The sequence below is a fragment of the Syngnathus scovelli genome, chromosome 4 (genome assembly GCF_024217435.2).
Source record: "Syngnathus scovelli strain Florida chromosome 4, RoL_Ssco_1.2, whole genome shotgun sequence".
NCBI lineage: Eukaryota > Metazoa > Chordata > Actinopteri > Syngnathiformes > Syngnathidae > Syngnathus > Syngnathus scovelli.
In genome coordinates this window covers 16615170-16639909 of record NC_090850.1, presented here as the reverse complement: position 1 = coordinate 16639909, position 24740 = coordinate 16615170, and the positions used below count along the sequence as shown (strand labels likewise).

The window sequence follows — 24740 nt, the reverse complement described above, 5'->3', positions numbered from 1 at the left end:
ATATATTTATCAATTTATCAAGAATAAAACTTACAAAGAATTTGTTTTTAGCAGCAGCAAAAATACTGTGACCATAGAAAAGGTGATTTTAGTATGCACCGTACATATTCTCATTTCAAGAAATGATCACGTACATTTTTATGGTTTCCTTAAAAAGAAAAGTACATCGAGGCGGTCTCAAATGTTCGATCGATTGCTTTTGCCTGGTAAAGTTTGCTTATTACACGAGCAGCCATTGAATGTCCTGTCTTGTGGAAGGAATCGTGTCGGCGTGTATTATATCGAGGTCACCTTTCCTGTTCCTGGTCTGAACGCTTCTGACTGTCTTAGGAATGTTTTGTTTAGTTAGATATTCATCCTTTCCTTTTGGATTCAACCTCAGCCTCCAGGAAACTGCGGCTCGACCCGACTGTTGACAAATGCTAAACAGCAGATGACAGTGACAGGCGGGGTGTAGTTAACCTGAGAGATAAACGTCGTGGAACGGCTGTCATAAGCAGATAAAGACGGACTCCAACGGAAGAAACTCGACAATGTAGAGCAGAAAGAGATCACAAATGTGCCCGGCGATGCTGACGTGACTGCAGGACGGATCGGGCATAACAACCACACACCCTGGAATATTTCTTTTTTCTCCCCGACTAGTCGTTTAAACCGGACTACAATGCGATTTTTAATCCGCATGTCATTGTGTACAAACGGAGGACGCTTAAACAAGCCTCCGCAACACAGGACGATGTGGCTCGCTGTTTCACCTGACACCCAAAGGAAGCGTACTCCAGCCGGGTCGAGAACTTCAGCTTCCCCGCCAACCGGCTTCCTTCACCCGTCTGTCGTGTCGGCTCTCTCCCGCAGAGATGTGTCTTCACTCCGATCGTACGTCTTCGTCAAGACACGGACATCCTTATGCACTCCCGTTGCCTTTGCCAGCTCCTCGGTCCCCTCCACATCCGAATCACTGAAGGGTCAGACCGACACCGAAACTGGCCACACACCGACCAATGTACCCGTGGAGGACGTCAGGAGGATTTTGCGACTCGCTCACCCGGAGAGATGGAAACTATCAAGTAAGAGCTAGAGATACATAGGTAGATAGAAAAAGTCTTCACACCCCTTTTCAGACACAAGGTGTTCGTGACATAGACGAGACTAAAATCAACCATGAAAAAAAAATCCATATTCATAACCTGCCAACAAATAATTTCATTGGACAGTAACAAAATCTCCCAAATGAGTAAATGGGCAAAAAGGTGTAATGATGAATAAATACTGTAGTGATAATATAACCAAAGATTACTGTTTGAGTGTATAATGTAAACTTATTTGACAATATATCATGTTTCACTCATAGCTGCTGTCGGCTTCTTGACCATCTCCAGCGCCGTCACCATGTCGGCGCCGTTCCTCCTGGGCAGAGTGATTGACACAATCTATACAGCTGGAACAGACACGGAGGCAATGACGTCCTCCCTCACATCGCTGTGCCTCATGTTGACTGGTGTGTTCTTGTGCGGTGGAGCAGCCAACGCAGCTCGAGTCTACCTCATGCAGATTTCAGGTGAGTTGCAAATGGAAGACAGATTCTGGGAAAAGAAACAGAGCAACTATTTGTCATATTTGGATCTTATGAATTTGAGTGACATTTCCCTGCAGGCCAACAGATTGTCCGCAATCTCCGCGCCTCCGTCTTCTCCTCCATCCTCAGACAGGAAGTGGCGTTTTTTGATAGGAACAGGACGGGCGAGCTGATCAATCGCCTATCCGCAGATACGGCCGTAGTCGGACGCTCCATCACCGACAATCTGTCCGACGGCCTGAGAGCCTCAGCCCAGGCCATCGCTGGCGTCAGTATGATGGTGAGTGGATCCCTTTGGATGGTTGGTCACTTCCAGAATATTTTAGTCATTGCAAAAGATATAAGATTACAGAATATTTTAGTCATTGCAAAACACTTTTTTTCTCCAAGGCTTAAACACAGGCAGCTTCCATTGAGCTTTAATAAGTGAGAAGAGGTCAAACTTCATGCAGAGTCATGTTTAATCAGATTTTTGATTTCATTTGAAATGTGAAATGGATCAAATGTTTCCTTTGAACTTTAGTTTAACACATGTAAGCTGTCACGTTCTCCTCTCCCAAACATGGAACATTTGAGTTCTAATGACATCATCTTTGTGTTAATTCCCACAAAGGTTTTAACAGGCTACTTCCTCATTCACATATAATAAGCAATACAATTTTAAGCTTGAAGGTTTTTTTTCTTGTAAAATTCTGATTTCATTGTGTCCACATAACACTACCGGTCAAAGGTTTGGACACACCTTCCACAGTAGTACTATGAATGAGAAACCGTGTCCATAATATGACTGCTAGTCTATATTGTTCGGTTGTAAACTTAATTAAATTAAATTGACAATCTAATTAGCAAAGAGGCATTTGGCCATCTGCTGTTTGCAAAACACATCATGTTTCCTGGAAGTCTGAGTGGTGTAAGATAGGAGAGGGGTGTGTTGACAGCAGTCTTGCACGACAAGGAAGTAAATGAGGTTTGCATCTTTTGTTTGCACCTGTTGAGAAACTGGTTTGTAGTAATTCTCTTAACAGTGCAAGGAAATGAGTCAAAAGGCACCTCACCTCTGTTGAAATCCAAAATCCCTTTTCAAACTTCTACTCTGGTTTTCCCATTAATTACATGCAATTACATTGCTTCTCATTCAAAAAGTTATTCCTTGAAATAATTTGTATCACAAAGCCAAAATTCAATACCGCTACTAGTTTTAAGACTTTGGTCTTTCGAGATATGTTCCTTCTTGTCCAATCTCTCATCACCCACTGCTTTCTCTCCTGCCCTCATTGCTGCAGTTCTACGTCTCTCCCAGCCTGGCGAGCTTCATGCTCCTGATCGTGCCCCCTTTAGCCGGGGTGGCTGTGGTATACGGCCGATATCTTCGCTCCATTTCCAAACGCACGCAGGATGCGCTGGCCCAAGCGACGCAGGTAAGGAACATTTTTTACATCTTAAGTGAGGACTGCATATATACATACAATTTTAAATATAAATTTTAAAAAATTATAAAATGTTAATTTACTAACAGTTGACCTCTTAAAAAAAAAAAAAAAAAAAAGGAGAACCAAAATGCTTGATAAGAAAACCATCACTTTTTTTGTTTCATACGTAATGTAAAATTGTGCACACTATCGTCATTCAAATGTTAGGAATAATCCCCAAGATTTTGTTTCTGCGTTCAGTTGGCAGAGGAGCGAATCAGCAACTTGCGGACCGTCCGAGCCTTTGGTAAAGAACTGTCTGAAGTTGACACGTACACGCAGAAGACGGATCAGGTCCTCAAACTGGCCAGGAGCGAGGCCATACTACGTGCTGCCTTCTTTGGAGTGGTAAGAATGCGCAAAAAAGAAAGTGGCCATCCTTTTAAAATAAAAGGCTGAAAGGCACCGATGTCCAATACTTTTTTCCTGGAATCAATTTCTGCATTAGCTTTTGACTGTTAGCAACTGGCTGTAATTGAATTCAGCAAATTTAATTTATATTCAAAAAGGAATTCAGTCGGCTAATTGATTAAATTAAATGAAAAACACCCATGATTGTGTTTATCCTCACGACCAATAATGAGGCTTCTGATGCATATTTGAAATGGATATCAAACAACAATGTGTGTATGTTTCAGACTGGTCTCAGCGGTAACCTCATGATCCTGTCCGTGTTGTACAAAGGAGGCCTTCTAATGGCGAGCCAGCATATGACTGTTGGAGAACTTTCCTCATTCCTCATGTACACCTTCTGGGTTGGCATCAGCATCGCAGGTAGCACACGTTACACAACATTGCTCGCGATCCATGTTCTTGTTGGTAATCACGTACCCGTGTTTCCGTGTGCCAGGTCTGAGTACGTTCTACTCTGAGTTGATGAAGGGCTTCGGTGCAGGAACGAGACTGTGGGAGCTGCTGGACAGAAAACCAGAGTTCCCTCTTAATGGTCAGTGTGCACATGCGTGAGTAGGAAACAGCGGTGTCATAAAATTCATAATTAGTCTTTATCTTAATAGGAAACCAAAGCAGTCTTTGACAGCATAAGAAAAGATGAGGTCCAATAGATGTTACTGTGTCTTCTGATGGATTTGCTCATATTTTTGTTCAAAGCCTAAAGTGCTCACTTAACTCGTTGATAGCAAGCTTTACTTTCAAAACCTGTTGTGCAAATTTCAGGACACATCGACTATTGGAAGGGACAAATTAATTTCTTCATTCTTTGTCCTCTACAGAAGGTCAAGTTCTTCCTCCAAATCAACTGAAGGGCCGCTTGGAGTTTCGCAACGTCTCCTTTTCCTACCCGACCCGTAAAGATGCTCCCATCTTCCATAACCTTGATCTTCTGGTGCCAGCGGGAACAATCATGGCTGTGGTGGGATCAAGTGGATCCGGAAAATCAACTCTAGTATCGCTGCTGCTCAGGCTGTATGACTGCGACTCAGGTAAGTCTTGCTTGTTTTCTTTTCCTCTTAAAGTGGAGAAGGTAAGGTGGTTTTGAGCTCAGTCTTCACCTCTCTTGTAGGTATCATCACTGTGGACGGTTATGACATCAGAGACTTGAATCCCTACTGGCTCAGAAGTCAAATTGGAACTGTCAGCCAGGTAGAAGTTCAGATCTCAAAGCTGGCTTTGCAGAGAAGGGCATCATTGTTCTCGCTTTCTTGTCTCCTAGGAGCCAGTGCTGTTCTCCTGTTCCATTAGAGAAAACATAGCATATGGCGCTACAGAGCCAGAAGCGGTGACCACAGAGGACATTTACAAGGCAGCCCGAGTAGCCAACGCATATGATTTCATCCAAGCTTTCCCGAAAGGCTTTGATACTGTGGTGGGGGAGAAAGGAGTGCTACTGTCAGGTGAGGTGGACCCTATCAATTGTCTTTAGCGCTTATCCAGGAAAATAGAAAATAATGAGGAAAGTCTGTGAAACAAATTTGAATGAAACTGTAATTTACTAGCTTCACCACTAGGGTGGGTACTACAACAGTTATTTTACTTCCATCCACCATCACACACAAACGCGAAAAATGATATCCACAGTTCATATCGGTTGTCTAAAGCCACAAATATTTTGACCTTTCGCACACACACACAAAGTGCCCTTTAAGTCAATAGAACCTGGATTTGAGGAAATCTCTCACTTTTGGAGTGAATAAGGATTTTGTGTTTGTGTCCCAGGTGGTCAGAAGCAGAGGATAGCCATTGCAAGAGCTCTTCTTAAGGTCAGTGAAATGTTTTCTGGTTGACCACACAGAGAATTCGCACGCATTTGACAAAGCTTTCACAACGTTCCTCCTGACATACTAATCAAGTGCTTTAATGTAATATTTGCATTCAATTTGTAATTTTCCCCTCATCAGAATCCTAAGATCTTGCTGTTGGACGAGGCCACCAGGTACGACAAAAGGCTGTTTTGTCATGTTATTTGCCTGACAATAAGTTTACTGAACAATTTTATTCTCTTAATTCCATTATTGTATTTACCAATTGTACAATGTCTCGTCCTCAGTGCATTGGATGCCCAAAACGAGTTCCTGGTGCAGGAGGCTTTGGAGCGACTTATGGAAGGTGGATCCTTTGTGTCTCTTTGTTCAAATTCACAATATATTGTCATTTGACCTTAAAACAACAGTTTCCAAACAAACCTTATTGAAAGTAGTGGTGTGTTTCTGTTGTTGCCTTGGCGACCCCTGATCAGCTGCTTTACTTGTTGGTTTTAATATGGCTTGGACACCTCATGTGGTTTTAGCATTAGCATTGGGCAGTTATTGGTCTTATTCTTTTATATCACAAAGACCTGGCATTTGAACAGGGTGTGTAGACTTTTTATATTCACTCTACATTTCCATTTGATGATTTTACAAATATAAAATTTGTGTCTAAAAGGATGGGAAACTGTCGTTAAAGGCAACGGTCTGTGTTATTCTCTTCCCATCCACAGGGAGGACGGTCATCATCATCGCTCACCGCCTCTCCACCATCCAGAACGCCAATGCGGTCGCAGTTCTGGACCAGCGCCGTGTAGCTGAATGCGGCCAGCACACGGAGTTGCTGGGAAACCGACAGGGATTGTTCCGAAAACTGATGGAGAAACAAGCTTTTCTGCAGGAGGAGCAAAAACGGGCCCTGAGTTAATTCTCAACAAATGGATGAGAGGTTTGATTTAAGGCTTGGGTGGACCAAGCGACAACAATGTGAGGAAAAACCCAAACAAGACTGTTCACTACCTTAGTCTGCAAAATATTATTCCCCACTGAAGGAGCGAAACTGCTCAGAGACACTGTGGTTTTTAATGAATGTACAGTGTAATTCAGTTATAAATTACATTACATGTTAATGTATAAGCTGTGCAAAACACTTTTTTATAGAGGAAAGCTAGAATATGACAGCACACTGATTATTCTTTTTTTTCAGAACTACAGAAAATAGCAAGACATGTTAAGCACTGCTAGATGTATATTTATGTTTTGGTGGATGATTTAACTTGACGCTCACACGTAGAGCCTTTATAGCGTTTATAGTGAAATTAAGCAGCTATATATATGTGGTGTTAATAGTGTTAGTGATTTTTTTATGATCACGTTTGATCCTCTAAACACATGCGTGTTTCCTATAGTAATTATCATTCTATTTTATTACACAAGTGCCAACTGAATTTGTATTGAGATGTACTTATTGAGATCTGATATTTTGCTACAGTAATTTACTTATTTAAGAAGAGACCACAATATAACACCATATATTTCAGGGTCAAACTGTCGGCATTATCAAACTTTTGCCTGTTTTTTTTGTTTTTTTCTCTTTTCAGTAAGGCCTGCTACACACCAGAACAAATGTCCCTCAACTGTTGTGTAGTGTGGAGTGTTCTACTAGTTTCCTTGAGTCATGGACACACGTTTTAATAATATTCAAAATCGGATGTGAACCGCATAGCAACATCGCAATTAAAAGTAATTATTAATCATTTTCTAATATGTTCTTTAACCATAGAACTACAAATATTAAACCTCAAAATGGACAGTTGAGGGACATTGCTGATATCACTTATTAGCTGCTCACATGGATCGGAAATTTCACTAAAGGACTATGATTTGAAATTACAACTTCAGTTCTAACATCTGCGTTTCACATTGATGGTGCTTGAAAACATACGTGTATGATAAATATGTTACCGCTATGTATGTTGTGGGTTTTAAAATGATCTATGTTATATTTTAAATCATGTCTCACTAAATTATTTTAGTTTTGTGTCAAAGAATAAAGTGGAATATGTGTAGATTTTGAAGGATGTTTGACCTTTTTAATGTGGTCCTTTTACATTCTGGTAGAAATGTGTTTGCAGTGCATCACCTGGTGGTCTAATGCAAGTCTGATGAATTAACATTGCTGAGTTTTCAGTAGAACAGTGCACTTCTCATCTTAGTCACTCATTGGGTATGCTGCAGTGGAGTCAGTTGGTTTGATCAAGGCAATGAGAAGTATTTTCCTTTTAATATTACCAGTAACTTCATCCAGAGAGAATTTGATCCAACCCACTGCACAATTCTAAGAACAAACAAGGAACGTTAAAATATGTTCATACATTTAGTACAACTCAAAGAATACTTTCAGGAGTGCATGAAGATATTTGTAGTTTGGATTTAACATACACTCTTCAAAAGAGAACAAAAAGTATGAAATAAAAGTTGATCTCGTTTACTATTCCAACTACCTGACGACAGCATACTAAAAAAGGCTTCTTTGGTGCAAATTTTGCCTGAAATATATTTTTAAAACATTGGACAGTTTATGTTGCTTATTAATCCTCCGACAGTTTGCATGAAGAATCTTTTGCCTTCTTCATGACTATCTTGACTACAAAAAAAAAAAAAAAAGCTTACAAAATACAGCGTGGTTCCAGCACCCCCAATAACTATTTGTCTCCTCTTGTACTCTCTGTGTGTCCTCATAAGTCTACAGGGAGGCTAACAAACCTCACAAAAACACCCAATAAGTCCGTCAGCTGCCATCGTCACATATCCACTGACACACAACACTTCTTCTCCTGGACACCTGCTGCACACACACGCACACATGCACACACACAAGCACACACTTTGACGTCCCCTTCCTCCCTCACCCCCCCTGCTGTGTCTCTCCGCCCCCTCGCCCAATCCAACCTCCCTCCCCTCTGTAGCCGGTGCGGCAACTTACATTTTAGGCCTTTTGCAGGGGCGCGCATCAAAAATGGCAGACGACCAGTGCGTTAAAGTAGCTCAGCCCCTTGCCATCTCCCTCCCACAGCACATTCATGCACGCTCACTACTTTCAATGGGCACCCAATGAGGCGTCTCCCTATTTTCACACATCCTCCTTTTTTTTTTCATCATCTTGCCTCGCCTTCTCCGAGTCTCTCTTATTTTCCCTTAGAATACCAATGACCATTTGCATTTATTTAAAACTACATAGTCATATTTTCCCTTAATCCAAAAGTCAGAATAATTATAGTTCAAGCAACATTTGCAGGATGTTTTTCTATATTGCTTGTCCTTTTTAGGGTTGCTGGTGAGTTGGAGCTCATCCCAGCTGCCTTTGGGAGAGAGGCCGGTTACATTTTGGACTGGTCCCCAGTCAATAATAGCAAAGCACATATAGACAAACAAGCATTCACATTCACACCAATGGACAATTTTAACATGTGAAGGAATTGACAATAAAGCAGACTTTGACTTAATGGAGAAAGTGTTAATAAAATTACAACAATTTGGCCTCATAACATAAATCTCAAATCATCTTTGCCCATTGAAATGAATAGAAATATAAATGAATGTGTTCTAGGAACCTCATAAACATGCTTTAACTCAATGGACTGTGGGGCTCACAAATTGTCGATACAGGGCTACACACAGAACTGATAATGAAACAGAAGATAGTAGCAACTACACTGCAATATTTTTCATTTTTTACAGAAGACAAAGAATATATGCATGTGAGTATCGTTATAGTCTGCAAGTGTTGCCGCACCGTTTGTGTTCAAATAGAAGTTGTTCAAAGGTTTATCCTGAAACTACGATGCAAGTTTTGTTAGCTCGTCTATTGCATTCTGCACTGTGTGTTAGCGTTAGTCTAGCAGACATTTGTAATTATGCGGACTGTTTAACAACACAACATGTAATTGTTTTTGTTTCATGTTTTTTTTTCCCCACGTAAGCTTCAACTGGGAGTGGACATCAATAGCAAGGACTTGCCATCTTTTTTGAAGAACTGTTAACTATTTGTCAAACTGTTGCTTGTGAATTTTACTGTAAGTAACTCAAGTTACTATTGTAAATGAATCAGATGGATCTGTCTCCGGGTTCACAATTGACTAATTTGCTACTTGTATAATGCCAAGGTCGTGAACGGTGAAAAGGTTTGTGCTTGTATTACATTACAGGCTAAAGATCCTATTGTGCTAACTATGCTGCGAACTGAATTCCCAACATACATTTGATGACTATTTCCGTTCCATTACGAAGTACTCTTTGCTTCTATTGATTGCTATCTGTCTCTTTAATTCTATACCAAGCCATTGTTGTATGTGCAAACTCTTCATACTTTTATTCTTTAATTGCCAAATTCTGATCAGTCTTATTTTGCTTCTGGCTATGCGCGCCCTCCCACCCTCCTAAGTCCCTGGAGTTTATTTTAACCTCCTTGGCTGCTCCTCTTTCACTTCTTGTGGCCTCACACCTGCCTCACTCACACATATGTATGTGTGCTGCATGCATGTATACACACTGTATTGCCTTTCCAGCCTTCTTTTATGCACAAACACGGAGGAGTGGAGCAGAGTTAAAATTAATCTAAGTGCTCCTATGATGGAGACAGATAAGGTTCCCTTCCTTATTTATCCAATTACTCTCCGATAGATTTAATGTCGGTGGCCAACTGGCCATTATAGAGGATTGAGGATTTGAAGATGATAATGACATTAGGCAATACTGTAAAATTGTTAGTGCACGCATTTCATGCTCTGACTGTAGCTTCAAAAAACAAAGTCATTTTGAAAAGACCAAAGTGCTAAAAATATAATCAAGTTTAAAAGAGCAATATTGCATCCACACAAGAATTCAAAGTATGCCAAAAGCAGAGTCAACAGCAGGTGCAATTTGAAACGTTTCTGTTTTTTACATCGCATACATGACTTGATATGATTATAATGCTGGTTGTTTTTAAGCCAACCGACTGACCTTCCAGTTCTTTGGGCTGGGGCCTAAATGTGTTCAGATGAGGGAAGCATTTTCCCATTTTAAGGCTGTGTGAGGCCTACTAGCAGCAGATATCTAACCGTGCTTGGTAGCAACTGCCATCTCCCCCTGGAAACCCCACCCCACTACCACCAGCAGCACCCCCAGGGGTCCGTGGACTCCTTATACGGCCTTGAGGAGTGCCCGCAAGCCTCTACGGGAGGTCAAACCGACAGCTCCAAATATGGCAGGCGCTTCTCTCTGTCGCGGGGGCGCGCCGCCTTGTCACTCATGAGCTCCCTGAAACCTGATGGATGGCCGTCACAGACTCTATACCCCACACACCCTATTGCCCCTCCCTAACCCCCATGCCCTGGAAGCATCCAAATATGGTAGAGGCCCGGGGTGGGTACCTTTGTGAATGGTGGAGGTTGTGTATATAAGCTGATCTGGCAGCAGAGAGGACCGTAGCTGGTTCAGCAACAGCACTGGTTGGGTCATTCTCTCCGAGCCGCAGACACTCACCTAAGGTAAGATGCTGGGACTCCTAGAGGCCACACATCCGAGATAGGTGGGACGCACTTGGGATAGAACCACTCTGGAACTAACAGTAGAGGGAAAGGGAAATGGAAATTCAATGGTTATTTTGTATAATCTTGTTTTAGAGAAGGAGGATATTTACTAGAGGTGACTCTTGATGCGACCAGCCGAAGGTCACGATAAAATAGATCCTAACAATCAACATTTAATTAAAAATGTACTTCTGAGTTCGATAATAATCAGCCAATTCAACCATTACAAGACTGTAAGAAAGCAGAGTCATAGATGTTGATATATAAATTTGGATGTTTTAATATTTATAATTAGTGTAGACCTTGTGTCTGACTGGTATTCAGTCCAAAGTGTAGTCCGCCTTTGCTCAAATTCAACTGGAATAGGCTGTAGTGTCCCGCAACCTTTAACAGAGAAAATGAATGGAGGGGATAATTAGTATATTGACGAATCCATTAGACATACAATTGTAAAATATCTTTCAGCATTTATGGCATTTGCTCAGTTTTATCTGTACCTGAAAAATGAACGTGTCCAATGTTTTTTTTTATTTATTTAAATGTATTGTTTCCTCAGTTAAAAGCCAAAAATAAGATAATATTGGTTTTGCTTAACACCGGTTATCTATCTAGTGTCAAATGTTATTGAGCAAAAAAGTACATTTCCAATTTAAATGCTCTCTGCTTAGTTTAAGCTAAAATTGAAACAGCATCTGGTTATTTAATCAAAATGTATTCATATTATCTTTTTTCATAGCTGAAAGTCAAAAATAAGATATTGGCTCCACTCAATATTAGTTATCTAATGCTGAATGTTATTAGCCAATAAAGTCAAGACTGTTCAGACGAGAAAACCCACATTTACCTTAAAATGACAAAACCTTATCACAAACAGAATGCTGTTTTAAACATTGTAAATATAATTAGATTTTTTTAGGTTCACGTCATGCAAATTGTATTGATTAGTACGTAGTGGTAAAATGACTAATATACACTTTATTTAGGGCATTAAGCTAAACAAAACTAGCTGTTGTTACCTTCAAATGCAGTACCTGTGTATTTGAGTGTAAAGACTGACCTTAATCGACGTTTTTTCGCCCGCAGAAGCCAACATGTGTGACGACGATGAGACTACCGCCCTTGTGTGCGACAACGGCTCCGGCCTGGTGAAGGCTGGCTTCGCCGGAGACGATGCCCCCAGGGCCGTGTTCCCCTCCATCGTTGGCCGCCCCCGTCACCAGGTAAGCGGGGCCAAAGCCATTAAGCAGCTTTCATATTGACACATAGACACAATAGTAATGTGAGGGTCTGAATAATTAGGTTAACAATAATTTTGGAAATATAGCAATTTTGAGGTTGACACGTTAATTGGACACGCCTCCCTACGAGGAGGTAAATCACGTGACTTAGCCCACCCAATCAAAAAAAAAATCATAATCAATTTACTTTATTTTAAATGATAAATATTCTTGTAATATATCACACTCATTTCCATATATATCTACTATAATTATTATCAACTATTTCCCTTTTGATTGTGTTATCTTATAAAAACACCGTCCTTTTTGAAGTTTGAGTGTGCTATTTTGTACTTGTAAGGTGAGGCGTGCTGGGCGTGGTTTTGCAATCCTTTACTGCCCCGGTGTGGTATTTGCCTCCTTGAGATAAAATTAGTCCCAGATGAGGTCACCTGCGTCGTTATTTGGCACCTTTGTGCAATGATCACCATGCCCTCCAGTGATGACAGTAATCCATTAAGAGCAAGGTCATTCTGTTTCCATACCCCGTACAGACGTAAGTTTTCATCACCCATTCTTCTTTCCCCTTCAGGGTGTCATGGTCGGTATGGGTCAGAAGGACTCCTACGTCGGCGACGAGGCCCAGAGCAAGAGAGGTATCCTGACCCTCAAGTACCCCATTGAGCACGGCATCATCACCAACTGGGACGACATGGAGAAGATCTGGCACCACACCTTCTACAATGAGCTGAGAGTGGCCCCCGAGGAGCACCCCACCCTGCTCACTGAGGCCCCCCTTAACCCCAAGGCCAACAGGGAGAAGATGACCCAGATCATGTTTGAGACCTTCAACGTCCCCGCCATGTATGTGGCCATCCAGGCTGTGCTGTCCCTCTACGCCTCCGGCCGTACCACCGGTGAGACTGACGACACAATCCACAATGCGCAAAACATAATAAGCAACTAATTTGCGGAACATACAAAAATTGTATTCGAAGCATTTTACGCGCAACCTTTACGCACAGTCTTCTGTGACTCTCATACATTTTATACATATTCAAGAGAATTTATGAAAAGCACTAGAATCCTATTTAATTGCATATGCATCATTTGTACGACACCAATTTACGCGCATCTTTTACGCACGACGTTTACGCACCTGTACCGCGACTCACGCGTTCGTTATTACGTATTCAAGAGCTCCAATATGTAAACACCTTGCATCCTCTGACCCCTTCTAGGTATTGTGCTGGATGCTGGTGATGGTGTGACCCACAACGTCCCCGTCTATGAGGGTTACGCTCTGCCCCACGCCATCATGCGTCTGGACTTGGCTGGTCGCGATCTGACCGACTACCTGATGAAGATCCTGACCGAGCGTGGCTACTCTTTCGTCACCACCGGTGAGCCCCGATGACAAATAATAATATTAATAAAATAAAATAAAAAACGGATTGTGGTGGGAATCAGTTGTTTAACTTGCGGGGCCACAAACTCAAAACTCCAATTTTGCGCACTCGACAGCTGAGCGTGAGATCGTGCGTGACATCAAGGAGAAGCTGTGCTACGTTGCTCTGGACTTCGAGAACGAGATGGCCACTGCTGCCTCCTCCTCCTCCCTGGAGAAGAGCTACGAGCTTCCCGACGGTCAGGTCATCACCATCGGTAACGAGAGGTTCCGTTGCCCCGAGACCCTTTTCCAGCCTTCCTTCATTGGTGCGTTTTCGAATAAAACACGGTTCCTCTCCCCCGCACTTGCGCATCGTGCGAGTCCTAACACTTGTCCTCATTAGGTATGGAGTCTGCCGGTATTCACGAGACCGCCTACAACAGCATCATGAAGTGCGACATTGACATCCGTAAGGACCTGTACGCCAACAACGTGCTCTCCGGTGGTACCACCATGTACCCTGGTATTGCTGACCGTATGCAGAAGGAAATCACCGCCCTGGCCCCCAGCACCATGAAGATCAAGGTATGAGGAATAATTCAATTTGATAAACGTACTACATATCTCTTATACAACTTATGCACATTCTTAAACTTGACATTTTTTTCGTGCAAAAAAAAAAAATTGGCCACGCCCACTAGGCTGTTGTCAGACAAACTTGGCTAGACCAGTGGTCTAAAAAATTCTTATTTTTTTTAAAGTAAGAATTCAATAATATGTATTGCACATAGTTAGGTAAAACATATGCTCTCAAATCATAAAAACAAAGACTCACAGAAAAAAGATAAGGTTTAGAGTTGTGCTGTACAGTCCTTAAAAATGTAATATACAAAGTACAAAAAATACTGTACATAAAAAGTAAAATATGTTCTGTATAAGACTTAAGAGTTAAAACAAGATGTATGCATACAGGCTTCATTGCTTGGTTGGATTGGGTTTCTGATTCCAAATGTATTTTATTTTTTTTCTTAAATTCAGTAAGTCCTTAATGTACCACTAGTTATAACCAGTAACCTTACTTTACTAGACAATAACTGTATGGTACTCCAAAAACACAGTGACGAGTTTAGTATTATTATTTCCCTCTATTAAAAATTGTTTAAATAATTATACTATGCAGCAAATTGGATGATGCTGACAAACGTTTGGTGCCGACCTGTTACTGAACGACTCTCTCCCACCTTCTCCTTCACCCAGATCATTGCTCCCCCTGAGAGGAAGTACTCCGTCTGGATCGGTGGCTCCATCCTGGCTTCCCTGTCCACCTTCCAGCAGATGTGGATCTCCAAGCAGGAGTACGATGAGGCAGGCCCCAGCATTGTCCACAGGAAGTGCTTCTAAATCCCTCGTCTGCCCCGGCTTCTCCGTCCTCTCCGCCACCAGCTTTGCGGAATTCGAGCGAGGGAGAGAAGCAGGAGAATCAACCTCTGCGGCACTGCAACATTCTGCTGTCAATGGACTGTCTGTCTGTGCTGTTGACATTCTTAACTATGCACTGTTTCAACAAATGTGCATATTTTATTGCTGTCTGTTGCCTGTGTTGATCGGAGAAAGGCTGTAAAAAAAAAAAAACACCACTGAACCATGCATCCAACCAAAAAATCACTTTAATAAAAAAATAACAACAACAACATGTTGCCCAACACATGTGAATGTAAGTGTATATACATATTAATAATTTATTAAAGTCCATTATTTGGTACTTTTGACCCTGCTTTATTATTTTCAAATAGACAAAGCTAATTTAATGATAATTATCCAAAAAAAAATGTAGCCAAAGACTAATGCTAGAAATCAAACAAAATATTCACCAAGGGGTCAAAGAAAATTAACAAACTGTAAACATATAAAGTGTTAGTCTTAGGAAGAGATGATAGTTTCCCATCCAATAGAACTGGATGAAGGAGAGGGTCTCTCTCCCTTTCCCATCAACCAATGCGGTCGGGTCACAGAGTCCAGCGAAAGGTTGTTGCTTCCGAGTCTGACTTGCTAGGAATGTGCCCAGGCAGCAGAAGCATGGGCAGCTCCGTTTTGGGCCCCGACGGGATGACGGACACTCGACACCTTGAGTTCTGAATTACAACACTGGGAGAGGGCCCAGGCCATTTTTAGGCAAAACGTCGACCTGCAGGCCACAGCCTCCACCCATGTATGCTTCACAACCTTAGTGGATGGATGGTTTTCTTTGACATCCGATTCTCAGAATCCCAATCATTTTGGTCATTAGAAATTCCCAATCACTGTACCTGGATGGTGGCAGTAACTCACTTCACAAGTGGCAATCTATTTGATAAAATTACTGAACAATTCTTTAAAAAGCTTCAAGCTGTTTATTGCCACTCCAAGTTTTTCCCTCTAACTGAAACAAAGAAATTTACACCTTCTGCATTTAAATGAACCAATGTCTGCCAGCTTAATGCTAAATAGCAACAGAACACAAACAGTGTAACAACACATGTCGACAGACAACATTACAGTACTCATAGTCATATATTTTTTATTATCTTGCTCATGTAAAATATGTACTTTGGCTCAAGGTTACAAAACATTTAAATGAACATATATTCATATGAAGGCCATCAGTAGGTTTCACCTTTTAATTTAAACTTAAGGTTTATTTGTTGCAGAGTCCAAGACTGTATGTATACACTTTGTGCCATCTGTATAAATTAGTCACCAAAAAATATATATATATATATGTATTGTAGCAGTTGCTCTCTTTTAGTATTTGCATTAATTGCTCCACGTGTATCAAAGCAAAGTGTCGCATGTAACAATTGTAAACCCCAGTACGTATACAACTTTATTTAGACCACTGCAAATCATTATCACTGCTCTGGCCGCATGCATCTTTGACAGTGACACCTCGGCCACCTGTTGCTAGCGATGTGTTTGGCTTTTTAAAGAGACGTCTCCGACTGGGCGGTGCTAAAGAGGAGTATTACAAACAGGCAGCTACAAACAGGCGGCTCCGACATGAACGCCATCTGTCCCCGGCTTCCGTGAAACCCTAGCCGAGTGTAAGTATAACTTACTGTGCACCGATTTAGAGTCTTAGCCAGTCGGATTTTCGACTGTAATGTTCTCTGTTGCTGCCAGGAACAATATACAGTCTTAACGAGACTGACAGCGAGCGAGCATCACGTATACGTCCGTGATTATCTTCAGCGAAGTGACTATAAATAGCACGGACAACACATTTTAATTGATTTGTGCGGACACGATTTTCTTACTGGCTTGCATTAATAACAGAATCAGCGTCCTATACAGGTGGAATAATTGTTACAGACTTCGGTTATTAGAGTACAGTTCTGTGTTATGGACATACAGTACTGTAATTCTTTGACAGCCATTTAAATCTCAACAACCAATAATAATAGACGGTGGGGTGACGTCATTATTTTGCGACGCGTTGGCGCAAATCCGATTTGGTCTTTTTCTTAATTTATAATAATTATGATAGTAAATCATTTTAGATCGTGTAAAATTGGATTTAGTTGGCTTTCTTTACGCTAAGATATTGTGTGGGGGGCTTTAGATTAACGTAGCAAGCAATCTAAATATCCGGACTAAGACGGAAGTAGGCGGGGTCTAAAGATCAGGCTGCTTCCCCATTGGTTGAAAGCCTCCCACCTGTTTGGGTTTAAATCCATGACTGCGAAGCTCGGCTCAACGATAATAATAATAATTGTAAGAGTTGTACTTCCCATCTTACAAGCGTAATTTGCACATTGGCAACATTGATGTTTTTCAGACTCATGTGATTCGTTGCTCGACAACTCTGTTGGAAAAGAAGATGGTCACCAAAAGGAATCGTTCGGAGTACATGAAGAAATTTAAAAACCCTAAATGGGAGACTTGCTCGAATTGTTATGAGGAGATGCTCAATTATAGGCTGGGTCGCAGACTTCTGGAACAATCACACAACCCTTGGATCTGGATTGTATCTGACAGCGACTCGGATTCTGCTGGAGAAAATTCACCTCGGACCGACAGGAGCCAGGCCCAGTCTTCTGAGACAGGTGATGAGCCTGTGGGGGTGCAACTGCAGGAGTATCAGGGGACCAGGACTGATGTACCAAGACTTCCCGTCCTGGAAAATGAGGAACATGGTAATATTGGAATAAAAAACTCTCAAGTATATGGTTGCCGTCTCTAAGCCGTTTCTCTTTCCTGTTAGTTGATCATCCTCAAGGGATCAGAGAGGAACCAGAAGAGACAGAAGAACACAGTTGCAGTAAACACAAAAGTTTTACTCACAGAGGAGCACAAACAGGTATTTATCAGATCATGTCAAAGAAGCTAAATGAAAGAAAATAAAATCTAAAAAAAATGTAATGATATAAAAGAAAAAGTCTAAATGCATCCATAATGGGCAGTCAGCCATAATATTTGGACACCCAGATTACAAATAATAAAAAGTAGTACTGTACAATATAAATATGACTTTGCAAGTCTCATATAAAGTTGAAATGATTCCAAATTTGGAGTGTATAAACATTTATATTTCTTTGAAGGTATGTATCATCTCTTTGGAAATGGCATAATATGTTGCGTGTCTCATCCAGAAAAAGATCCTCCAGCTCCACGGAAACAGCAAACAAAGTCACAGAGGATTCCTAAGTTTACATGCGTCCAGCGGGTCAAAAAAACAGCAGTGACGCGGCCTCCGGATGAGAACCGCAGACATCCTTTTGCTCTGTATGCTTCTGGTGAGAAGGATGCAGACACAGCCGGGAAAAAGACGCACAATGTCCGACCTGCTGCTTCAACCAATCAGGTAATTCAGTCTTGCTTTTTTTTTTGTTTGTTTTTTATATCCAAGTTAAGGTGCATGTACACAAGTAACACGAACAATGAAGTAAATGCTCAAAAAGCTTTTCATATTACGAGGGATGCAGAGCCTTACCCATTCTGTTGCTTTTAGATCCATCCATCCGCTCTGAGGGCCAAGTCGAGACGGGAAGTAGAACGACACATCCAGTTCCAGCAAAGTGAGCCACCTCGAGCCAAATCGGCCGATTTGGAAAATGTCAGAAAGAAGGTGCAAACTGAATATAACCCTTGGCTCACTGAGTACATGCGCTGCTTCTCTGCTCGCACTCGATGAAACACGAACAATTCAAAAAATATGATTATACAATTATTGCCAAACAAGTTCATGGGCTAATAGGCAATCACTGAAAGTAGAAATATTCAGACACATACAGATATTTTTTTCAGACTGATACCAGTATGAGTATTCACTCTTGAGTACTCAGCATTACCGATACCACCAGTACCTATGATATTCTAATTAACACAATGATAGATAATTGTGAACAATGACTTTTCTATCTTTCTGACTTACATGATGAGTTCCTTCAATTAATACCTGATATCAATACTTACTCATTCCTAATTGAAGGTAATTTAATGGTTATCCTAATAGCGACATTGTTGATGTAGAGTCATAGCTGTGGGAATTTCAAAGCCATATTTGGATTCAAGTCCTTTAAAAGTAAACAGATGCTTTTATAAGAGTGTATTTCTTCACGAGAACTACTTAAAGGGTGCTTCATAATTTAGAAATACAGGGTCAAAATCTCTCCATCCATCCATCCATCCAAAATCTCTTTGCTTCCTGTGTGGGGCTTGCATGTTCTCCCCCAAGGTTACGTAGTTGTTTGGTTAAGAACAGACTAAATAGTTCATAGGTGTAAATATGATTGTAAATAATTGTTTGTGTGCCTTGTGATTGACTGGCAACTGGTCCAAGGTGTATCTGGGATAGGCTCCAGTTCACTTGCGAGCCTCATGAGAACAAATGCTTTAGAATATAAATCTACTACAAGGTTTATTGTTTTGACTAATAAAATCACAAGGGCACTTTTTGCTACTTTCTTAGGTTTTTGTCATTAGATTGAGATCACCACAACGAATGTGCATTCCTTATCGAACATGTGATGAGACATAGTTTTTTTTTTTTGTCTATGAAGAAATTGTCTACCTGATAGGTGGACACATTGCTGTTATACATAAACTGGTGTAAAACTGTAATGAGCAGAGTGTGGAGACTACCCGCCCTTGACACATTTTTTTCAAGGCCATCTAATGACCTTTTGTGAGACAGGCTGTTGCAGTGGTTATCTTTAGGAGGTTTATAAATTAAGCTTATTGAGGTGTTTTAACCACTAATATTGAATTGATTGATTGTAATTGTCATTAAAGAACTGACATCAAGCCAAATATATGAATGGAAAGACACTTGGAAGGTTAACTAGCTCTGTGCCATATAATAAAATCTTATTTATATTAATGTTAAAAACGTTTAGGCTAAAATTAACCTTTTTTTTTTTAGTTCAGTATTTCAGAGTCAGGTTTGATTGTTCATTGTAACTGAAATTCTAGCATAATTCTGTAAATATATTTTTGAGCAAAGAAGTGACATTTTGTGCAATATTAAAATGCTGGAAATAGTGCAAAGTCTGACAATCTCTGAAATGTTGTCACTCTTTTGCGTTACATGTTGATGTAAGTTCTTTTCTCCATCAAACAGATTTTGATTTGAGGAATGGTCATTAATATTTGAGTGCTCTATAAGAGCAGCCTATACTCTGTCTAAATTGAAAGGTTTGGTTCAGTATACAAGTTAGATGTTTTCCTTCTTTTGTCCATTCATCTTCAGAACATGAATACAATATCCTCAATATAAAAGCAATACTACAATCAGGAGTTAACTGTTCAATTTCTTACAATGTCATGTTTCAAATTTCAGGCCTTTAATAAACGCAGTTTCCAAATGTCTTGCACCTTTTAATGTACCCACCAAGTTATATATTTTTGAAGAGAAAAACAATTTTCAAGTGAATTGTGGATTTGTAGTTTTTTTGTTTTTATTTTAAAAACATATGCTTTTATCATACACAATAAATAAAAAAAACATGATATTCAGAGAGAGAGAGAGAGATAAAAGCAAAATGATTGATATAGAATAATGGGAACTGAATCATAATGCAAGACAACCCAATTGATCAACCCTTATATAATACACTCAATTTGTAATTACCTCTCTTTTTGGTGTGCTTTAGTTTCCATAACAGGGACACTGTAAAATAAACATAAACGTTGCTTTTCGAGTCTAGAATGCGTATCAAAATATATATATGAGGCCATGGCTCATTCTCCAAATTAAAAAAATAATAATAAAAAGAGAGTTATAACAAAAAAAGCTTTGGAGGCAGTGTTGAAACATTTTGCAAACAATTGATGAAAAATATATTTGATTGTTGATTTTTTTTTTTAACTACAGCAATCATATAAACAAGCAACACAAATGAGGGACATTCTTTGTTGAAATCTTTTGGATGAAACATGCTACAGTGTCAGATACTATGTTGCTTATGCTCAAGAAGAATAACTGGGAAATGTATTTAAATTTACACATCAGTTAAATAAGCTGTAGGATAGAAGGATTAAAAAGTACATTTATTACATTAGTTAGTGCATCGAGAACCGGCGCCATCCATTTACAAAATATACAATCGGCTGTCCATCAAGACTACTTGTATACACCGTAGCGTATAATGATGACAATAAAACATGGGGAAAAGAAGCACACACGGGATATCTGATTCGATAATGTTTTCATAATTAAATCATCTGATATTTTGATAAAACATGCGCCAAGCTCTATATACAGTTTCATTGTGCAGTGTAGGAAGGGAAGTGCAGTTGTAATGTAATGTAACCAATACAATACGTACATAGATGCCTGTTGTTCTACCTCGAGGGCAAAGCGCAGAGAGGGTCGCTTCAAAGTGGACTCGGTGCGGTGACCAAGGAGCTTTGTTAATGGGAGCGGCCGGCTGGAAAGGCTTCTCTGTTCCTGGCTGGTTTAGCCATGGCGACAAAAGTTCTGCGTAAAGGTCTGGGGGCAGTCACCAGGAACGTTGTAGGTCCCGCCCGGCTGTTGATGTCTTCAATATCCACTCTGAAACACAAACATTATAAAATCATCTTAACTTGAGCATCCATCTAGTCCTGTGTAAACTAAGTCAGGGCAAGCAGAGTTACCCGTGACTCGCCTACTAGCAGCCACACTCCTGGGTGCCTTGAGGCTGAGCGCGACGGGGGGAACGGAGCTGGCGCAATGCAGCATCTCCGTACTGGATGCCCGATCCCATCCTCTCTGGATCTAACTCCCCTGAATTAAAGAGCAAAAATGAGGAAATTAAATAAAAAGATGTAAGAGTGTAAGTCAACTGTTGAGATTTTGCCTAAAACACACTTATATCTTAAAAAATCTCTAATCTAAAAAAACTGTATATGAAATTTCAAGGGGAAGTCAACCCCAAAGGTTTTTTTTTTTTTTTTACAATATGTTGTCTGTCTAGTCTAAACACGACATTCTGATTAATATTGCGTTTGTGTCGCTCTCTTGTGGAATGTATACGCAATTACACCCTTTGTGAGCACAGGTGACATTTACCAATTTCTGTTCATTTCAAGGCAGGGGTTAGTTCCACTTCCCCTTTACTGAACAGAAAATAATTTCTACTTTTGTACTCCAGTACATTTCAGTCTCTGTACTGCTTTTCTGTATCCTAAAGTATTACAAGGTAATGAAAAAGATTGCTGCATGTGTACGATTACTGGAGGGACATTTCTGGCTCACTGTCATTACAGGGTCGTCACAGTAATGTGAGTATTAGAAATGTGAATGAAAGCCCCTACCTGATTCTATCTTGTTAAGGATTTTGCGAGCGCATTGCACAAAAGCTTCTTCCACGTTCTCCCCTGTCAGAGCGCTGGTCTCCAGGAACATCAGTTCTGTGACACACAAAAGATCATAAGAGATGTAGCACCCTCCTACCGAATATAATACAAGCACACATAGAAGCAAAAGTTACTTCCGTCACTTAAATTTACCGTTCTCCTGAGCGAAGCGAGACGCCTCCAAGAAGGTCACCTCTCTGTCAGCATCCAAATCCTTCTTGTTCCCACACAGGATGATGACAATGTTCTGACTGGCCAGCATTCGGGCATCACTCAGCCACGTGGTGAGAGCATTGTAGGTCTCACGACTGCAGTGGGGAGTGGCGCGTGAACTCATAAGTAGCCATAAATGCAGTCTCGAAAGGATTTGTGATGTGTGAATGAGTTGAATGAGATGATAGTGAAGTGCTTCATTACCTAGTGATATCATAAACCAGCAGGGCTCCTGCTGCACCTCTGTAGTAACTTCTGGTCACTGACCTTCAACACACCAATAAGCATTTAGAATACAGTCCCACCCATATGGAAGCAAAAGAAAAGGAAATGCATCCAATGTATTATTTTAGAATTCTGAGTCTAATATAGCTGTATTATGTCTCTTTTTTTTTTTATTGTGTTGTAACCCAAAGAGGACTGAGAATGAATTTGCTGTGTCTGTCTCCCCTCATTCTAGATGACAACACTGCATTGTGTATTTGTAGCGACATTAAGGAAAATTACCTTACCTGAACCGTTCTTGTCCAGCTGTGTCCCAAATCTGCAGTTTGACAATTTTGCTAACCACATTGATGATTTTCGAGCCAAACTCCACTCCAATGGTGTGATTTGATTCATCCTTAACTGGGATTAAAGAAGAACATAAAAAATACAATTTGACTGTTAATCACACTAGTTGTGAACATGATTAATATGTCATTTTTGGGTTAGAGCTAAAAAAAAAGGAGTGGGTTTTAAAGATTCATTTAAAGTGTGTTATAATGATGTAATGATGATTTCCACATTTTGCTTATTAATTTATGTATTTCCTTTCCCAGCACAAAACAATATCACAATATACATAACATCACAATACTGTAACAGCAAAACATGTCCGACTTACATCTCTTCTCTATAAACTGATGCAGCAAACATGATTTGCCGGTTCCAGCATTCCCAATGACCAGGAATTTAAACAGGAAATCTGAAGAGGAAATAAAACTATTAAATGCTGATGTTCTTACAAACCATCTGATTTATTGTTATGGTACAGCCTTCATAGCATAAAGAAAAGGGGAAAATGTTGCACGACTAAAAACCTCAAATAGGTTTCACACTAAATCCACAGTAAATTATCATTTTTGGAGGTGCCACAAAATTGAATCATTAAATTTTATATGGACACTTCAGTTTGCTCTTAACTAAATATGTCTGTTTTTGGAATGTTGGATTAAGCCACTCAAGCAAATATAACATTCAAAACACCACACAGGACCTCAGAACTGAGACGGATGTTTTTAACACGGGCACACTATGCAAAATAATTATGAATCCAGAATGGAATCTAGGTAGAGTGGCGTGTCAGACACACCCAGTCCTTGCTACTCACATGTTATTCACATGTTAAAACACAATAATAATTTATTAACAGCACAGGAAGACAACAGAGATTAAAAAGCGCAGAGTAATTTGTAAATAAAGACAGAAGTCAGTACTTGGATGGCATATTCAAACAAATCCGATTCGTACATGAAGTCACCAGACAATGTGTATTGCATTGCATTGAAACTGTGACTTCCGTTGTCATGGTATCTTTGAGGCCAGCATCCCTTTGCCAGCGGCTAGGTTAGCATGCCAGCTAATTATTTACGATGAGGAAAAAAATGCCCACTCGAGTCGACACACCTGCCCCCTTTCCCATCTCCGAGACTTCATGACGGTGTCGACTGCAGCTATTCGACAAAACAACAAAACTGATATCTTACCGTAAGACTCCGACATCGCCAGTTTGGCGTTTTTGCAATATTAACTGTGTCTCAAGTGAGGATTGTAGCTGGTTGACAGATTGAAAGCTAAGCTAAGTGAAGGAAAATAGTCTTGTTGATGATCTTCCCGGATTGCATCTGAGTTTTCCTCTGACTTCCCGTCCGTGTTTTGTTGTTTCAAAATAAAAGCTTACTGACTCAGGAGTTGCGACAACCTTGATAGCGTCGCTCCGCAAGTTTGATCCATTTTACATTATTATTATTATTATTATTATTATTATTATTATTATTATTATTATTATGATGATGATAATAATAAATTTGAATTCATTTATATGAACTTTAATTGGCCAATTAATTTAATGCAAATGGTGAAAGAAGATGGATTTTTTTCGGAAACGTCATTGCTATAAATTACAACGCATGATGAAATCCGTATTACGCAAGGTTTTAAAAGTTAAACTCCAAAACAAAATACAGTCTAAAAAAACTGATGCACTCAAAAACAATATTTTTAATTCGCCTCAAAAATA

At 40.2% G+C, this 24740-nt stretch overlaps 4 protein-coding genes and 2 long non-coding RNA genes across 8 annotated transcripts; 3 read left to right on the top strand and 3 right to left on the bottom strand.

Moving 5' to 3' along the window:
* Positions 1 to 641: 641 nt before the first annotated feature.
* On the bottom strand, positions 642 to 5987 carry LOC125966805 (uncharacterized). Of its 2 annotated transcripts, none has more exons than XR_007480546.2 (3): positions 5184 to 5987; positions 3877 to 3960; positions 642 to 1583 (listed from the first exon to the last, which is right to left on the bottom strand). It is a non-coding gene; the product is annotated as an uncharacterized lncRNA (long non-coding RNA). The 2 variants fall into 2 exon arrangements; XR_007480543.2 differs by having other exon boundaries at positions 3877 to 3957.
* abcb10 (ATP-binding cassette, sub-family B (MDR/TAP), member 10) lies at positions 665 to 6728 on the top strand. The gene is made up of 14 exons (XM_049717262.2): positions 665 to 1067; positions 1352 to 1558; positions 1654 to 1856; positions 2860 to 2994; positions 3247 to 3393; positions 3684 to 3819; positions 3896 to 3991; positions 4278 to 4487; positions 4568 to 4647; positions 4718 to 4898; positions 5221 to 5264; positions 5403 to 5437; positions 5552 to 5610; positions 5984 to 6728. The coding sequence occupies exons 1-14, from the start codon at positions 665 to 667 to the stop codon at positions 6175 to 6177; spliced, it is 2130 nt and encodes a 709-aa protein (XP_049573219.1). The 3' UTR covers positions 6178 to 6728.
* Positions 6729 to 10620: 3892 nt separating this feature from the next.
* On the top strand, positions 10621 to 15191 carry acta1b (actin alpha 1, skeletal muscle b). The gene is made up of 7 exons (XM_049717263.2): positions 10621 to 10780; positions 11906 to 12042; positions 12632 to 12956; positions 13281 to 13442; positions 13564 to 13755; positions 13833 to 14014; positions 14687 to 15191. Exons 2-7 carry the CDS (start codon positions 11914 to 11916, stop codon positions 14828 to 14830), a joined length of 1134 nt encoding a protein of 377 aa, XP_049573220.1. The 5' UTR covers positions 10621 to 10780; positions 11906 to 11913; the 3' UTR covers positions 14831 to 15191.
* LOC137840215 (uncharacterized) lies at positions 10721 to 12019 on the bottom strand. Its single transcript, XR_011086719.1, has 3 exons — positions 11880 to 12019; positions 11125 to 11206; positions 10721 to 10854 (listed from the first exon to the last, which is right to left on the bottom strand). It is a non-coding gene; the product is annotated as an uncharacterized lncRNA (long non-coding RNA).
* A 1154-nt stretch (positions 15192 to 16345) lies between the features above and the next one.
* On the top strand, positions 16346 to 20271 carry ccsapb (centriole, cilia and spindle-associated protein b). 2 transcript variants are annotated; one of them, XM_049717265.2, is made up of 5 exons: positions 16346 to 16509; positions 17244 to 17601; positions 17670 to 17765; positions 18058 to 18269; positions 18417 to 20271. In XM_049717265.2, exons 2-5 carry the CDS (start codon positions 17286 to 17288, stop codon positions 18597 to 18599), a joined length of 807 nt encoding a protein of 268 aa, XP_049573222.1. In that variant the 5' UTR covers positions 16346 to 16509; positions 17244 to 17285; the 3' UTR covers positions 18600 to 20271. The 2 variants fall into 2 exon arrangements, with proteins under 2 accessions (XP_049573222.1, XP_068506537.1); XM_068650436.1 differs by lacking the exon at positions 16346 to 16509 and having other exon boundaries at positions 16752 to 17601.
* Positions 20272 to 20339: 68 nt separating this feature from the next.
* rab4a (RAB4a, member RAS oncogene family) lies at positions 20340 to 24382 on the bottom strand. The gene is made up of 8 exons (XM_049717266.2): positions 24208 to 24382; positions 23346 to 23426; positions 22972 to 23086; positions 22664 to 22726; positions 22400 to 22554; positions 22205 to 22300; positions 21545 to 21674; positions 20340 to 21461 (listed from the first exon to the last, which is right to left on the bottom strand). The coding sequence occupies exons 1-7, from the start codon at positions 24221 to 24223 to the stop codon at positions 21559 to 21561; spliced, it is 642 nt and encodes a 213-aa protein (XP_049573223.1). The 5' UTR covers positions 24224 to 24382; the 3' UTR covers positions 20340 to 21461; positions 21545 to 21558.
* Positions 24383 to 24740: the final 358 nt, after the last annotated feature.